The 18598-nt window shown below is 41.0% G+C and overlaps 1 protein-coding gene and 1 long non-coding RNA gene across 2 annotated transcripts; one reads left to right on the plus strand and one right to left on the minus strand.

Moving 5' to 3' along the window:
- Positions 1 to 412: 412 nt before the first annotated feature.
- Positions 413 to 18499, minus strand: slc12a2l (solute carrier family 12 member 2-like). The gene is made up of 27 exons (XM_086075212.1): positions 18081 to 18499; positions 16020 to 16124; positions 15306 to 15770; positions 14018 to 14140; positions 13865 to 13940; positions 12726 to 12821; positions 12486 to 12625; positions 12196 to 12415; positions 10889 to 11016; positions 10720 to 10804; positions 10495 to 10646; positions 9215 to 9322; positions 7999 to 8122; positions 7805 to 7906; positions 6622 to 6777; positions 6440 to 6539; positions 4905 to 5016; positions 4693 to 4833; positions 4505 to 4611; positions 4350 to 4429; positions 3447 to 3584; positions 3198 to 3311; positions 2048 to 2159; positions 1878 to 1964; positions 1655 to 1790; positions 1483 to 1550; positions 413 to 762 (listed from the first exon to the last, which is right to left on the minus strand). The coding sequence occupies exons 3-27, from the start codon at positions 15687 to 15689 to the stop codon at positions 627 to 629; spliced, it is 3225 nt and encodes a 1074-aa protein (XP_085931338.1). The 5' UTR covers positions 15690 to 15770; positions 16020 to 16124; positions 18081 to 18499; the 3' UTR covers positions 413 to 626.
- On the plus strand, positions 637 to 13528 carry LOC147173261 (uncharacterized). The gene is made up of 3 exons (XR_015094793.1): positions 637 to 796; positions 7718 to 8030; positions 10541 to 13528. It is a non-coding gene; the product is annotated as an uncharacterized LOC147173261 (long non-coding RNA).
- Positions 18500 to 18598: the final 99 nt, after the last annotated feature.

Genomic DNA, 18598 nt, shown 5'->3' on the forward strand with positions numbered 1-18598 from the left:
GATTTTTCTATTAGAAGCGTCAGTATTGTATGTAAATACTGGATTGTTTGAATAAAATATGTATATGTGAAAAAAAAGTTGAAAGTTATAAATTACTGCCAATTTACAGGGTACCTGAATGTATCGTCACTAATCTAGGGTTTTGAACAGTATCAATAAGAATGTAATCATGTTATTAAAAAATAGCTTAATCTTACTGTCATTCGAAATTATATGAGGAATCTCATTTTTAGATTAAAATAAGATCTAATTGTAAAGGTTTGACTGTAATTGTGGATTTTCCAAGGGGACTCATATTAAATTTAATTGAATATGAGTTTATTGTGTAAAACCTGGACAAAGAAGCAAGCCATTTTTTTTTAGCATGACTCGTACTTTTGTAGTTTTACGTAAAAGGTTTGACTACAAGACATTGTGTAATAGTTTATTTTATTAAATGTTCAACCCAAGTTAAAAAAAATAATAATAACATGGCAACATAGGGACAAATTCTTTTTTCACATCAATACAACTTTCATTCATGTTAACAAACTTAAATTTACATTTGGTCAGTTTGTTATTGACAATTTAATAATAATTTACAAAAACACAGCAGGTGACACCAAAGTAAAAGTGTGTTGTATGTTTTAGGAGTAGAACGTGAGGACGCTCTGGTGGTTTCCTCGCACCAGCATAATCGGAGGAAGTTCCTTGGACAGCGTTTCCAGCCAGCACATGTAGAGGGCGCTAGAAACCACGCCCTTCCTCGCCAACGGCATCGTCCTGACCAATCACAGAAGAGCAGACACTTTATTAGGTACAGACAATTACACAATCGTTAATTGATGTTTACAAACAGCATAATGTGTTGTTTTTTTTAAATATTATATATAGATGTGGTTTATTATATAAAGATGTGTTTTTAAAAAGTTATGTCAGGGTTTGCAATCACACAATGAAAACCATTTCTGCAATAGCAATTGATTTTACAAGAATATGCATTATGTCAATTTCAGAAAAAAATCTGAACAAAAAAAAGTTTTTATCAAGAAAAAAGACTAAATATAAATTACTTAAAAAAAAAATATTTAACAACCAAATTCAATAATGTTTTCATTTAGATTTTGTTTTCTTTCCAAATTTGTACTTTAAAAAAATCAAGGAAAAAAGTTTATTTTTTTATTCTTTACAAAGAGTTGGGGGGAGGGGGGAGGAGTAAAAAAAAAAAAATCAAGAAAGTAAAATTATTTAGACAAAAAATTACTTATATGAAATAAGTTATTTTCAGGAAGTAACATTTTAAAATAGAAGTATTATTTTTTTATTTTTATAATTTTTTTAGGGGGGAAAAAGTGTTATTTTATTGGATAAAGCAGTTCAGAGAATGGATGGAATTTCTGCAATTTTTACAAGAATAGTTGTTTTTTTTTGGGGGGGGGGTGTTTCCCCCCTGATATTTCTTCTTGTTAGTAGATTTGATGACGATAAGACTTGTTCTCTCACATGACGATGAGCTTGGCGTCGCTGGAGTGTTCCTTGAGGAGCTCGTTGAGTCGGATCTGCCGATTGCTCTAAACGCAAAAAGTGGCCAACGTTACACTTCAAAGCAACCTTGCGTGTGCGCGCGTGCGCGTGCGTGCGTGCGTGCGTGCGTCGCGGACGTGCTCGCCGTCACCTTGGCCTTGTAGAGCTCCAGCTCGTTGTCGGTGATCCTCCAGGGCTGCTCGGCCTTCAGACGCTCGGCCGCCTCCTGGTCCATGTCCTCCTCCTTCAACCTGTACGACTCCACCAGGGCCTTGAACCACAACTTGCTACACACAAAAAACACGCACGCACACACAGACAATGTGTGAAGAGGTGTGTGTGTGTCGTGTGCGCACGTGTTCATTGTAACTTACTTGTGTTTCTTGGGTTTGGTGTTGATGTCTCCTAGAACGTTGATGTCGGAGAAGTCGATGCGGAACCTGCTGAGCAGCGTCGCCATCCTACACGCACACACACACACACGCGCGCGCGTCAGTGTGCCGCTTCTGCTGTGAGGTGTTTGAGGCGTGCACGTGTGGCTGACATGCGTCTGTCATGGTCGATGCGGTTGATTTTCCCTCCGATGAAGACTCGGATGCGGCAGTCGGCCCATTTGCTTCGGTTGGTCAGCAGGTAGGGAAGCAGCAGCGTCAACCCTATCACGCACACGCGCACGCACAATATTACGAGTCACTCACGATTGCGGTCTGTGAATTGCTACTAGTTTGAAATGCATTTGAATGTGTATTACTGAGCACAGCAAGGAGACGAAGAAAAACAACACTTTTGTTTTCTGTTCTGAATCGACGATATTCTCCACAAGGCGCCACAACAACGAGGCGCTCTAAAGCCATTTTAGCCCCCCCCCCCCAAAAAAAATCAAGAAATGTTATTTTATTTTAAATTAATGCTAAACGCCAGTGATTACTACGAAAGAGGATTAGGGTTAGTGAAGAGGGAAAAAAAAGGTTGGCAGGATTCTGACTTTAATCTCTGAATTCTAATTTTAACTCATTTGCTGCCATTGACGGCTATAGACGTCAAAAATTCATTTGAACTATTTCTATTTAACATTTTTTTCCATTTATTGAGATTTTTACAGTTCACTATTCAGAACGAGTCTTTTACTTCTGGACAAAATACAAGTTTACAAAGAAACTAGTTTAAGTGCGTGGGAATGCTAAGCTGAATTCTTATGATGTCAAATGAAAGATAAATGAGGTGAAATAATTTGACAATGATTAGTATTCAATATTGCATTTGTACGAAAGAGCTGCCTCAGCGGGGTTTGAACCCAGGTCTTTCGGCGTGGCAGGTAATTACTCAAACCACTGACATAACTTATCTTATCCGGCGTATTCATGTGATGCTGAACGGGGACACGTGCTTCTATTCATGTCAGTGACGTTATAATACATCTCCTGATATGATAGCCACTTGGTTAGCATGTAACACTTTTAGCATAATTGCCATGGATACCTTTGCTATATGCAGTCGGAGGTGGGATTCGAACTCGTGCCGTTATACTTTATCTCCCAAAAATACAGTAGAGTATATGACTTTCATTTTGAAAAATTCAGACTTGTTTTTCCTCTCAAAGCCGCCATACTCCAACTTGACCACTAGTTGGCGCCACATTCAAACGTGTCTATCGCGCAGAAGTCTTGCAAAATGTCAAGAAAAAAAAAAAAGACCTCCGTCGTCAAAGAGCCACCAGACGTCGATGGTTCCTTTCCCTTGCTTCTTCTTGAACTGCTGACTGGACTCGAGGAGGCGCTGATCACTCGCGCTCAGAACCGATTTGCTATCTGCGGACACACAAACGAGAGATGGACTCAGCAAGCCAGATCGTAACTCCATTTGTAATTCCATTTGCGGGGATCTTGAAAAAAAATGTGTCAAAGTCATTGTGATAATAATCATAAAGAGTTCAGTTCCGCCACCTCTGATGATGAGCGGGCTGCTCTGGTTGCTCGCAGTCTTGGACGGACTCGAGTCGGAATCCGAGTCTTTGGTCAGAGTGACGGTCACCGGCGTGTCTTTGGTGATCGGAGGCTTCTCGTGGGAGCAAGACAGCTCGTCTGCAAGGAACGCATAGAAACCACACGCCCTGGACTTTTTTTTCACAAATCAACATAAGTAGACACTCTGGAATTGGCTTATGATGTCAGGAGGGACTGGAAACAACCGAGGATGTCTGTGGGGCTCTTTTATTGTGCCTGGAGATGCTCTGGGATCTGCTGGGGATGTCTTAATGAGTGTACCAGTATACGCGAGATCGGCTAATAATGCCTGGGGATGAACTCTTGAAATCATCAAAATGATGTCTCCATGTTGACTCTGGGATCAACTGATGACGTTTACATGGATCTATAATGTGAAAGGAGACACCCGAGAATAGATCGGCTGATAATGTCTTAAATGAGTGTCTGATGTACTCTGAAATTGGCTAGGTGCTGCCGTTTTGGTTAGCAACAGGTTTATAGTTGACACTATTAAATGATGACTCTGGGATCAACTGATGACGTCTACATGGATTTTTTAATGTGAAGAGACACTCTAGATCGGCTGATAATGTCTTAAATGAGTGTCTGGTGTACTCTGAAATTGGCTAGGTGCTGCCGTTTTGGTTAGCAACAGGTTTATAGTTGACACTCTTAAATGATGACTCTGGGATCAACTGATGACGTCTACATGGATCTTTAATGTGACGAGACACTCCAGATCGGCCGACAATGTCTTAATGAGTGTCTGATGTCGTCCAAAACCGGCCAGTGAGGTCTGTTCTTATGCGTGGCGAGGTGCTGCTGTTTTTGGTTAGCAACAGCTTCATCGTTGCCACTGACCTTGTCCTTGGATGTGAGAGACGTCCAAACCCTCAGGAAGCCTCAGGATCACCATGCCGAACTGCAGGTCAAAGGCGTCACTGGGGAACGACACCCACAATAACGCATCGACAAAGAAGACAAAGAAGACGGGAGAAGGCGGAGACGTTTCCTACTGGACGATGTTGATGTACGTCTCCACGTCGTTCATGTGACCCTCCATCCAGTTGTTCTTGAAGCCCAGCACCAGAGTGTTGGGTTTCAGGCGGCCCAGACCAACCGACTGGACCAGGAGACAGCCACACGTCACACAATCCCTCAATCAAAGACACAACCAGGATGCATAAGGAAGTGTCGGCGCCACCTGCAGGAGGAAGTGCACGCCGTGTCTGAGCGTGTCGGAGAAGACGGGCGCGTAGAAGGCTTTGATGCGCTTCTTGTTGAGCCAGCGCTGGCAGCGCGCGTGCTCCTGGGACGTCTCCTTCACGTTGGGACGCCGGCACGCCTGCAAAGGCACGATTGGGGCTTGCCGTGGGTGGCGCGTGACAGCGAGAGAGCGTTTTAGCGTCTACGTACGATCCTGACGTGTCCGCACACCATCAGGCCCACGTTCTTGGTGAAGGAATGGACCAGCTGCAGCAGAGCGGGCCGAGAGCTCGGAGAGCCGGTCAGCACCAAACACTGAGGCCTGCCGGCACAAAACGTCAACACTCAGGACACGTGACCCGCACTCTGGCATCGGCTGATCATGTCTGCGCGATGTCTTCGTGGATTTGTAGTGCGTCAGGGGATCATGAGTGATCGACCGATGATGTTCGACTCTCTTTTAGGGCCGGACCGATGAATCGTCCGCCAATTATAATCGGCCGATTGTTTCCCCATTCAAATGTGATAAACGTTATCGAACGTTATGGAAACGGTCAAAGGAGAAACGTCGGCGCCTGTTGGAGGCCAAACTCAATTTTATTTTATTTTTAGCAAGTTTGTTTTTGTGTTTTGCTCGTTTCTGGCATTTATTTATAGATGTTAACCTTCCCTCGGCCAGCCTTTAGTTGAACTAGTATAATACGTCAATTATTGTTGAAAATGTGTAATTGGGTACAAGCTTTAAAAATACACTTTTTCACAAGTTTTATATAAAAACAGATGAATTTTAATATTCTTTATTACTGCAATATTACTGTAATTAAAAAAATAGGAATATTCACTCATGGTCTATTTGCTTGATAACCTAAGGAGCTCTTTGAAGTTAGTTTGTTTTCCTAAAATGGAGTTTGTTTTGTTGTTTTATTTCAATTAAACACTCAAAAGCTGTTTTATTTATTGATGTAAAAATGACTGTCAACTTAAGATGTTAAATTTTTTTGCTCATAAAGTCTCATAGATTGTCTTAGGAGAAGCGTTAGTTCGGCTAACTAGGGGCCCCCAAGCAGCATCTTGCCTTGGGGCCCCCCTGAAGATAGAAACGGCCCTGATAATACTTTGTAAAATTTGTTGATAAGTTCATACTATGGACTTGTTATTCAAAGCAGAGAATCTCAACTCATTCACTGCCATAAATTCATAAAAAAAATATGTTAAAAATTAGGGGCGTCAGGCAATGACATTTTTTAATTGTAATTAATCGTATGACTTCACTAGTTAACTCCCGATTAATCGCAAATTTTATATGTATATATATATATAAACTAATAGAAATAGTTAAAATGAGTTTTTGACATTCATAGTGAATGAATAAAAAAAAATATATATATATATTAAAAATTTGGGGGCGTTGGGTGATTAAAACTAATCGTAATTAATCACATGACTTTACTAGTTAATTCACGATTAATCACAAATTTTATATATTTTCTAAATGTACCAAAAAAAAAAATTCTAGCTTTTCATACTCTTTTTAACAAAAGAGGGGAAAACATTTTAAACTAATAGAAATAGTTCAAATGAATTGTTGACGTCTATAGCCGTCAATGGCAGTGAATGAGTTAATAGCGAATTTTTAAATCTATTTTTAAAACAATCGGCCGATTAATCGGTAATCTTTTTTTTTTTTTTAAATGCATATCGGTCGGGCCCTACTCTCTTTTGATCCCAAAGACTTTTGAGCTCACCTGAAGTTCTTGACGTGGTCCTCCACACCAGTCAGGTTGAGACATTGCGTAAGAGCCTGGTTGTAGATGAGAGCCTGAGTGGACGATCCCCAGTTGACGTCTTGCGGGGGGGAAAAAAAAGAGTAAAGTAAAAGTCTGGACGCGCGTCACGTCACGTGAGCTCGACTGCGTTTGACGGTCACCGGGCTTCTTGTAGCTAACGTAGATGTAGAGCGCCAGGACAATGAGCAGCGTGACCAGCGCCGCCCACCAGTTGATGACAAACATCACCACGCAGCACAAGATGGCGCCCGCCAGGGACACCCACATGTTGTAGTACTTGAAGCTGGGACGCCACCCTGTGGTGACAGAGGGCGAGGCGTTAGCGAGGCGACTCCTCTGGGATCGACTTGTGATGCCTTGTCAATTCCGATTCCGTCGTCGATGCCGCTTATCGATCTGATAACCTTATTGATTCTCTCAATGGGCGAGGGAATGAAACGATTGCAGAATGAGGAGTGGACAATTGCATGCTACTAGTACTACTAGTGATGTTACAAAATTCTACGAGTTAACCTCCAGCATTTCACTCATAGTACTAGTAGCGCACAGATGCTGACTAGCGAACGTTTTTGCCTGACGAGTATGCCAAAGTTATTGAGGACAAGGAGCATACAAGCATGGACTTAAAACTGGATATCGAGGATATGGAACAGGGTTTGATTATTATAATTTTTTACTTGGAACTCATTTGCTCCCAAAAACGTGTTTATACGTTTTTTATGTTTTTTTTTTGTTTTTTTAATGCTAGAGCATACAGAAGGCTTTTGGTGCAGACTCTGACCTGAAGCGCTTGCTTAAAGCAATGGTAGTAGTTATTACAAAAAACGGCCAGCAGGTGGCAGCAGAGTATAAGAGATCAGCCAAGGCCATGTTGCAACAAGCTCTTTTCCCCAGTTTCAGCCAGTGTTTTGAACAGGTTCGTGAATAATGATGAAACTTATTCTAATGCTAATTGCTGCTAAATGGAAATTAATATAAATACACTTTTTTCTCCTGATGAAAGAAGAGACTCTAATCTTTCCATGTTTTTATAGCAATAGAACACAATATTCTGTGGGCCTTGCAACATCAGTCAAAATCCAGTAAAACAGCCAGGAGCAAAGGGGGTTGCTTCAGTCAAAATGGCTGTGAGTGAATGAGTTCATTTATCAAGCACACTAAAATCACTTTTTTGATAAAACTGCTCCCTGAACAGCTTTCTTTTTATTTATTAATTTTTTATATTTTTTTTAACAGCTTTCTATAAGGCCATCGTTTTGGACACCACTGCGCTAACGGCTCAAACGGCGTTCCCGTTATTGAGCGAGGCATCGAGGAGCTCACCTGGAGAATTGGCCAGCGAGGCGTGAAAGACGGAGAAGTTGATGAGGGCGTAGGACGCCAGGAAAAAGTTTGAGATGATGGGAGCGATGATGTTCAACTCGGCTGAGAGGAAAAGAAAAAGAAAAGTCATCGGCGGCGGCGGAGGCGGCGGATGGAGAGAGAGAGAGAGAGCGCGCAGAGCGTCGGTCGCCCACCGATGAGGATGAAGGCCAGGCCGATGCAGAAGGTTAGCACGTAGCCGCGCAAAGGCTCGTTGTTCTTGCCGTAGCCTTTGGCGAAGACGCCCAGGCCGGGGTAGATGTTGTCCTTGCACAGGGCCTAAGCGCGCGCGCACGCACGCACACGCACACGCACGCACATGCACGCACGCACGCACACACACACGCACACGCACATTTGGACACTTTTTCACAGGCATTTTTTTTTTTCCATTGGATATCATTCGTTCCACTTTGACATCTGAATGAATAGGAGGGTACTGCATGCCTAGGTGGCGCTATTGAGTGTTTTTCATTTTTCCATTGGATATCATTCGTTCCACTTGCTTAAAAAAATTCACGCTTTTTATTCATTTATCTTTCGACCACAATTCATATTTAGTCATTTTCACATCATTTATCTTTTTAATTTACTTCCTTAGCATTCATCTTAGCATTCAGCTTTCAGCATTCGCGCGCAATTTCTTCAAAGTCTCGTTGTCAAAAGTATTGTACTTGAAAAAATAAAATTCACAAAATATAAAAATGGATTAAAAATATAAAAACATATGTGTGAAGCGCTTTTTGGATTAAATATCATTTTGATTCACTACGGTTTGAATAAATTATTTTCACTTTTTGCTTCCATATAATTTTTGACATTTGAGGTCTTATTTTTTTATATTTTTCAGTTTAATCTTTTTTCTTCACTTTTATTTTTATTTTGAATACATTGTTAAATTTTGCAAAACACGTCAATTTTCAGTTTCACATAAAAAAAATTCAAGTACAAAACCTAAAACATTTTTTTAAATGATACCATTTTCTAAACTAGTATCGGTTCTTGTCATTATTCGAAAACATCCACTTGTCGGCGGTCCGCAGCGGTTATTCCGCCTTCTTAAAGTCAAAATGGCTCCAGCGGAGTGCATTAAAGCATTAAACGCCTCTTCGGGACGCTCAGACATGCAATTGAGCATAAAATCAGGCGGTTTATCGTATACAAGTTTCAACAGACGACGACTATTATTGGTAAGTTGATCTTTAGAATAAAATGAAAATGTTATTCCATTTTCATTTAGTCTTTTTGAATGTAATGGCGTCAATCTAGTAATTAAGGCGTTCATAAATGTAGCCAAAGGAAGTTTGTTTACATACACTTTTCCTTTTCTTATTCCTTTTTTTATCACAAATAAAATAATTTTTTTCCTACCTGGAAGACTTTTGGCGCGCTAACCAACGAGGCGAGAGCGGACGACAGGGTGGCTGAGAAGATTCCCGCCGTGATGAGAGGCCCGAATGCGGATGCCAGATTCATCGCCTGCAAGGTAGAATAAATCATATTTCTGCTCGCCTGTGATGAGTCCGGCAGCAAGGAGACGAAGAAAAACAACACTTTTGTTTTCTGTTCTGAATCGACGATATTCTCCACAAGGCGCCACAACAACGAGGCGCTCTAAAGCCATTTTAGCCCCCCCCCCCAAAAAAAATCAAGAAATTTTATTTTATTTGAAATTAATGCTAAACGCCAGTGATTACTACGAAAGAGGATTAGGGTTAGTGAAGAGGGAAAAAAAAGGTTGGCAGGATTCTGACTTTAATCTCTGAATTCTAATTTTAACTCATTTACTGCCATTGACGGCTATAGACGTCAAAAATTCATTTGAACTATTTCTATTAGTTGAACATTTTTTTCCTACTTTTGTTAATAAGAGTATAAAAACCTAGAAAAAAATTATTGTACATTTGGAACAGAGTTAACTTTTAAATTCATGCGATTAATTACAATAAAAAATTGTAATCGCCGCCCCTAATTTTTAACAATCTTTTCTTTAAAAAAAAATAAAATAAAAGTCTAGGTTTTCATACTCTTGTTAACAAAAGTGGGGGGGGGGAATGTAAACTAATAGGAAGTTAAAATATTTTTTTGACGTTTATAGGCGTCAATGGCAGTGAATGAGTTAAAGTGAGAATTCTGACTTTAATCTCAGAATAAATTCTGACTTTAATCTCAGAATAAATTCTGACTTTAATCTCAGAATTAATTCTGCCTTTAATCTCAGAATTAATTCTGCCTTTAATCTCAGAATTAATTCTGACTTAATTATTCTGACTTTAATCTCAGAATTCGCTCAATCATTTGTGACGTAGAGCGATGAAGTGAGGCGGAAAGTCAGAATTCTGAGAATCAAGTCAGAAACCTGCCAACCTTTTTTTTCCCTCTCCACTGGCCTTAATCCTCAATCTTTGCACGTTTTCAACACAACTGTCTTCAAACATGTATATTTGTAAACATGACTTTTTTTCGAAACAAATCTCGGGATTCACTCACACGGCCAAACAGAAATTTCCACAACAGACGGTGTGTGCGCGCGCGCGCGCGTAGGAGTCCGTCAACAATGTGTCGATTCATGACCGCGCCAAGCTCGTGACTCGCCATCACAACAAGGACACGATTGTCCCCCAGCTGGACGTCCCGTCCGGCCGTCTTACCTGGAAGTCGTTCATGAGGCCGTACTGGCATCCTCCCTCTTTGCAGATGGAGAAGTCGTATCCCAGCGTGCAAGCGGCGCCGTCCGTGCAGTTGATGGCGTCGCTCAACGTGTCGTTGACGTCGCCCGTAGCGTCTCGCACCAGGCACGAGCCTTGGAAGACAAGATGAACGCGTTCAAGGGTCACCGCCACGCGCGTACGGTGGCGACGGTTGGCGTGGCCGACCTGCAGAGATGGCCACGCCCACGTAGGTGAAGCCCGTGATGAGGATGGCGAGCAGCGTTCCTTTGGGGATGGCAGACTGGGGGTCCTTTCAAAGACGGACACAGCACTCATGAAATCGCGCTTCGTCGCAGGCCGGCGAGCGCCGGGACGTTCTGTCGGTCCAACATACGCTGAGGTCTCCGGAGATGTTGGCTCCCGCCAGGATCCCGGTGGCTGCCGGGAAGAAGATGGCGAACACCGAGAAGAAGGTCTCGTCATCCCGGAAGTCTGGACCCAGGTTTTCCACAAATAAAGCCGCTGCGGAGGTGAGCGAGCGTTTTAACCAATCAGAAGTCTTGATGACAAGATGATGATGTTACTCCGGGATCGACTGATCATGTCTGGATGAATCTGAGACGTCAGGAGAAATTTGGGGATTGGCAGATGATGTCTGTTGACGTACTTCCCTCGTAACGGACATTTTTTTTTTTTTTTTTGGTGGCATCAGACCTATCCATACATACATACATTTTTATTTATTTATTTGTTTTATACAAAAGCAATATTGTCCTAAGTATCATCTACATAAGCCTGAGCTCTCGATCCCAACCGCGCTGAACCGAGCTTTCTTGTTTTGGTAAAAGAATGGGGACATAGGAAGCGCATACGTCCGCTCAACCGAAAATGATAATGAGCTCTTTAGCGCCATCTGGTGTATTATGGCTTTTACGACTCGATAGTAACCCCCCCCCCCCCAAAAAAAAAAAATCGACGTTTAGTTGATGCCCCAGTGAAGGGATAAATCGGGTAATTGCGGGAAATGCACGACGAACACGTCAGGCATCGAAATACATGATTTAAAAAAAAAAATGGGAGTTAATGGGACAAAACTGACATTTTTACTCGTGTGTGCTATATTTATTTCCCGCATATAATAATGACAATAATAATTGGACAGTGCCATTTTGGGTGCAAATTTTTCCTATGCTTTATATTTCACGTTATTATTAATAAAAAGCCCAAAATTGGACACTTTCTTTTGAGGTTAAGATGGGCATGACGTCTGCATGGTTCTAAAACGTACCAAGAGTTACTCTGGGTTTCAAGGATTTTGTCTGCAGGGCTTAATAATGCTGGAAGCAAGTCTGGGATCCACTGATGATGTCTGCATCCATCTCGAGCGCGTCAGGAATAGGCAAGTAACGATAACGGCAATATGAGGATATCCAAATTGATATCGTCGTCGTCGTGTTGTCACGGGATTAAAAGCAGCGGATCTGTTAGGAAGGCTCGGTTGTGTTCCGTTTGTGCAGTTCTAGCACCCTCGTTCGGGTGAGGCATTTGAATTAGGAATGTTTTGGCCTCTTCAGTCCAACGCAGATTTTTTTTTATAATATCGTTCATTTTTATACATTCTCGTGGCCAATTATCGTATCGTGATGTTTGGCTATCGTCCGTAAGGGACAGATGGTAAAACGTTGATGATATTTGCCTGACTTTGATATCCAAAGAATCCTTTGGCCTTCTTGTCCTGGGCCGGCATGAGGCTTCCGATGAAGTAATTAGCGATGGCCGCCAGCAGGACGATCAGCAGGACGATCTGAGCCTTGGCCTCCCACTCCATGCCGGCCACGGAAATGCCCAGCAGCAGGATGACGGTCAGCGTGCCCACGATGCGGATGTCGTTGAGCTCGTCCGTCATCAGGGCGTCCACGTCCTGCCAACCGGACCGAGAAGGCAAAACGTCAGCGGCGGGACGGGAAAGAGGCGGCGGCGGCGTTCCTGACATTGAGCATCTCCACCACCGTCTCGGCGAAGCCGACCACGTACATGGCCACTGCCACCGCGTTTGCGAACGCGAAGATGAGGCCGATGGAGCCTCCGAACTCCGGGCCTAAGCTTCTGGAGATCAGGTAGTAAGCGCCGCCTGGAAAACAGGCGGCAAAGTTTGAGCAATCCCGACAGTTTTCGCATCCGTCTGCGATTCGGCGTCGCGTCGCGGCGTTTAGCATTTCAGCTCCGTTCACCTCCTCGCACGAAGCCGTTGGTGGCGATGGCGGAGGTGGACAGGCCCGTGATGGTGGTCACCACCGTCGCCATCAGGACGATGGCGATGGTCAGTCCTGCTCACACATCAAACGTTTGTTGATCCCAGTCTTCATTTCGCCAGCCAGTTTTTCCATTTAGAATCCGTTTTAGTCCACTTTCATTCACAGTCGTGATTTTTATTTAGTTGACTCTAAATCTAGCATTTTCGTCCAAGAAAACATAACTTTATTCGTCTAGTTTTAGTCAACAAGAAGTGTCGTTTGAGTCAGGACAATCATTTTACCTCTGTTTCGTTTTTTGTCATGATGTTGAACATTTCAGATCTGAAACTATTTTTACATAAAAATGTCTCTCATCTTTTTGATGAAAAAGCAACCGGACACACAATTACAGAATATCCACAAGTGGCTACGATGGCGACCATTTGTCTCGTTTTTGTTCAACTAAAATGTCCATAGGTTTTAGTCCAGCTTTTATTAAACCCATTCACTGCCATTGACGGCTATAGACGTCAAAAATTCATTTGAACTATTTCTATTAGTTTAACATTTGTTCCCACTTTTGTTAACAAGAGTATGAAAACCTAGTGTTTTTTTATATTGTATTAGAACAGATATCAAATTTGTGATTTATCGTAATTTGTGATTAAAAATAGTACTCGCCTGACGGTCCTAATTTTTTATAATCTTTTCTTTAAAAAAAAAGAAGATAATTAAAAAGAAAACATTTAAAAAAAAAGACTTCACGAGTTAACTCAAGATTAATCACAAATTTTATATCTGTTCTAAACGTAAAAAAAGAAAATCTAGGTTTTCATACTCTTGTTAACAAAAATGAAAAAAAGTAAACTCATAGAAATAGTTCAAATGAATTTTTGACGTCTATAGCCGTCAATGGCAGTGAATGAGTTAAGTGAAGTACATTTTCGTCTCGTCTTCATTAGTCAACGGAAATGCATACTGATTCAGTCCCAGTTATTGTTTATTAATGAGGGGTTTAGTCCAGTCTGGTCGTATTTTTTATTTAAAATTATTATTGTTTAGTTTTTGTTGACAAAATGAACACTCGTTGATTGGACCGCGTGTCCGCCGACAAGCGAGCCGAGGCGCCGGCGTACCGATGCCGGCCTGTCCCACGATCCACGACATCCGGATGAAGAGCATCACGCCCCAGATGTTCAGCATGCATCGCACCTGCAACAAATCGCAGCTGTAAAAGAAATCCGTTCTCATCTTCCACGACATGAATGCAGTGTTGATGTCATCAGTACCAGGACGCCTTTGATCCAACCAAACTTGACGGCGGCGCCTTTGGTCTCCTTGGCCGCCCGGGCCGCCGCCTCCTCGACCGCCGACGGCTCCTCCCCGTTGGCCATCCCGTCCCCCAGGGGGTCCTGAGCAACGTTGGCAGAACGTCATCGCAGGTACCAAACGGAAAAACATTTCAACGTTAAGCGAGTGTTGTCACTATCAAATATTTTTTAGAATCGATTCATCTATCGATTATTCAATCGATTCATCGATTCATCAGATTCATTTAAACTTTGCATTCAAGTGTATTACACAAGCATCTTTTCCCTGATGACTGTTTATTAACCAGTGATGGGTGTTTATTTTGTACTTCGTATTCATATAGTGATTTAAAAAAAAAAAAGAAGAAAAAAAAGAAGATGGATTGACGTTTTTATTATGTTACCGGTTCAGTTGTTGTTTTCCAAAGTAAAAACAAATGTTTGCAAATGAGAAGATAATCAGTCTCCTGCAGGACTGCAGAATTCAGTGAACAATTAAATAGGATTCGAACAATAAAAAAAAAAAAAGGCTCCAAAAGGTTACTCGATTATTAACATAGTTGTCGATTAATTTGATAATCGATGACTTGCTGATTAATCGACAAATTTTGTAGGCCTGGGTATCAATTCTAATTTCCTCAATTGATTTGATTTTCGATTTCCAAGAGTTCAGTTCGATTCAATTTTGATTTTTTTTTCAGATTCGATTCGATCCACTTCACTTCAATCCGATATCGATTCAATATTTAACATCCATTCTTAAATATAAAAACTCGACCAAAATTGAATTCCAAATTAAATGTTGTGGAGGCAATAACTGGTTAAATGATTTAGTTTATTCATGAAATAATATCCCTAAAATGATTGACGTCAGCAAGGATGAGATGAAAATATTTTCATAATTCTAATTCAATAATTGTAAATATAAATTAAAAAAAGCTTCTGAATTGTCTTAAAGTGCATTAAGTCAGGTCTTTCATAAATATAAGAAAATACATTTAAATTCATGTGAACGGTAAATTTCAAGAAAACGGTCACAAAAAAAACGGCCTTGACATTTTTCTTTTCTTTTGAATTTATGGCAAAAAGAGATTAAAATAATCGATTCATGGTGTTATGGATCGATATCAGGCTCGAAAAGGAAAATCATTCGATATCGATTATTCCTTTTTTCTTTTTTTTTAAACCCAGCCCTATCATTTCGACAGCTCGACGTTAAGCACAACATTTTAGCAAATGAGCAGACGTGCCATTTTCCGGCCCTGACCTTATCCAGTTGGTCGTGGAGTTCGGCGAGCGAAGGCCTGTTCATCTTCTCGCCGAGCGTGGCGTCCGTGTGGCGGTAGAAGTCGATGTTGGGCACGGCGTCCACCGTGTTGTGTCCGAACGTCCTCATGTAGTACGTGTTGGAGTGCGTGTCCGACACCTGCGTCTGCCCCGTGCCCGTCGAGTGCAGGCTGACCGAGTCGCTGCGCGGCCCGTCCGGCTCCAGGAAAACGTCCGGCGGGAGCCCGATGTCGGCGGCGCTGCCCAAGCCGCCGGGGTCGGAGAAACCCACCCGGGAGCGGCCCCGCGACTCGTCCTCGTGGACCACGTCCACGTGGAAGCGGCTCTCGGCCGCTTCGCCCGCCCCCGAGTTGCGTCCTGACATTCTCGACAAAACTAGCGACCGGACAAATCCAACTGCGGCTCCAGCATCTGCCGGGGGTGACAACCACCTGCGCGACCAAAACTGGACATAAAAAAAAAATAATACAAACATTTGGAATATATAAATGTATTTTAAGTTTCTCATTCAATACCAAGGACATATTTTCATGTCTTTTGTTATTAAGTACAGTTCAGTTGTATTTATCTTTGAAGCACACACAATAAGTGTCTGCTATCAAGAAATAAGAACCAGCTTAGTTTTCAGTGATTGGTTCGATTTTTTTGTTTTTTCTTCTTTGCAGTTGTCAGGATAACTTTGAAATATTCCCACCTGAAGATGGCCTTGCGGAATATTCCCACTGGAAGATGCGGAGCGTGTAATCCCAGCAAAGAAGTTTCCCGTGCAGAAGTCGGTGATCAAGCTCGTCCACTGTCACTGCGTGAGTGCGACACAAGCAGAGAACACTTGACTGGCCTTCAAGTGGCCTATTGTCATCCGCGACCCCCGACCCCCGCCGCATTGTCCCCCGCACGCCCTCCGATGGCCGGCCTGGCCACATTCATGCAGATTCAAAGCAATAGAACATTTCGCAGGTAATCCACTTTTGGCTTACAAACGGAACAACAAGAAAGAATGTTATTTACTTTTAAGAACAACCACAATACCTTAAAAGGTTTCTAAAAATTTAAAGTATCATAATTCAAAAAAATGTATTTAAAATTTATTATTTTTATTTTGTACACATTTTTTAATATCTTAATATGAAAACACTTAAATAGTAATCAATGAAAAAAATAAGTGTTTTTGTTTATAAAAAAAAAACATTTTAAAACGTCTTTTAAAATAAAAGCTCATTGTTATAATAAAAAAAAGTCATATTTGTAAAAGCCCTAAGATTAAACATGACCATTTACCACATAATTTTTGTAAAAAAAATAAATAAATAAAAAGTCATTCAAATGTATTTTTTATTTGTAAAACATGTCCTGAAACTAAAGTATTTTTAATTTATGTATAATGAAAATAATGTTTTTCTAAAACTATATTTAAAAAATAATAATTCATACAAATACATTTTTAGATCCTAAAATGAAACTTTTATTTTTATTTTAAATATCCTAAAATGCAATAAATACTATTTTTAAAATGTCCTAAAAAATTGTGTCCAGTTTAAAACCACATCTTTTTTGTAAAAAGTCATTCAAATGTATTTTTTATTTGTAAAACATTTAAAACATGTCCTAAAACTAAGTATTTTTATTTATGTACAATGAAAATAATAACTATATTTAAAAAAAGAATAATTCATACAAATACATTTTTAGATCCTAAAATGAAACCATTTATTTATATTTTTAAATGTCCTAAAATGAAATAAATAAATACTATTTTTTAAAATGCCCTTAAAAAAAAAAAAGTATTCATAAAAAACAGTAGTTTTTGAAAATGCCATAAAACGAAGCAAATTTCTAAATCTATGAAAATATATTTTTAAAGTCCGTTGTCCCGCCTGTGACACTGCAGGTCACATGCTGCGCTATCGCTGTCAAGCGCTCTATTGTCATCCATCACCCCCCCCCCCCCCACCCCCCCCCCCCCCACCAGCCTCCCTCAGTCCCTCTCCGGCGACATCCCAGAGAAGCATGAATGTGCCAAATGAAAGCTGTCAGTGTTCAAACTTCACATGATCACACTTTGCTATCTTGCTTATGTTAGCATACCCACTGTTAGCATTTGAGCTATTCTCTATCATGTTTCCTGTATGAACCAACTTCTAGCATATTAGCAACAGGCATTCAACATTGAACCATTGTTAGGGGGGGGGGGGGGGGTGTTAGGCCAAAGGGGAACATGGGAAGTGTTCATCGAATTTGCATTAATCATGTCACATACTACATACAACAAAGACAACTAATTGTTCTCGCAGTGACAATTTCATTGTGTGTGTGTGAGCGAGCGCGCATTAGCATGAGAACAACAGCTGCTTTCTCTTAAGTGAACAAGCAGAACCAGACGCACGGGACTCTAAAATGTCCAAGTTAGCGCTGATGGTATATTTTTTATTGATTGGATATGATTGTCAAATCTGTGAGAGAGAGAAAAAATTTTGAAGTCATGTTGTGTTTTCAAGCAGTAGACATGTGCTAGCGTCAGTTAGCTGCTGTGAGCTCGCTAGCGTCAGTTAGCTGCTGTGTGCTCGCTAGCTTCAGGTAGCCAGTTAGCTCGCTTCTAATGGTGTAGTAGCCATCTTGTAAAGGACCGGACTCTGAACAAAAACCTTTTATTGTTTTATTTTCTCATGTTTGAGTAATTGAGCAAAAAAACATCATCGCAGGCCAGCTTGCTAACGTCAGCACGACGTCATTATTTCATTATTTCAAATCAACTTACCTATTGAAATGAAAATGGTGGCCGGCATTCTGTCTCGCTTGGAAGCAAATTATCTCACGTTAACGTCTTTTTTCCGACGGGCCATGTCGCACTTTCGAACTCGAGCTGTAGGGTTGAAGGCTAAGATCATCTTTCAAGCCATTTCCCATTTTCTCAATGTTCTGTCGAGGTCAAATGACCTTACAAGGATTTGACTTGCTCGTGGTGCAACGTGGAAGATTGCCAACATGGAAATATGTGACATCATGGCGAAAAGGGCTACAGATGACATCATCGGTGACAAGAAGTCGACTCTTTAAAGAGGTCACTCAATCCTTTTATTTAAGTGACATGTGACAAACACGTGACGCAATTTGAATTTTTTTTTTTTTTGTGGATTTAATTAAAATGCAAAAAATAAATTCATTTTTTGAACCTATTGCAATTGGCCTTGGTGGCTGTTCACTTTATTGATCAATCTAATTATTAGTAGTCAAGTTATGTTTTTTTTTTTTCACTTTTTGATTCATTATTAGAAA

The sequence above is a fragment of the Leptonotus elevatus genome, chromosome 5, assembly GCF_054856555.1.
Source record: "Leptonotus elevatus isolate MCC_2025b chromosome 5, RoL_Lele_1.0, whole genome shotgun sequence".
Classification (NCBI taxonomy): domain Eukaryota; kingdom Metazoa; phylum Chordata; class Actinopteri; order Syngnathiformes; family Syngnathidae; genus Leptonotus; species Leptonotus elevatus.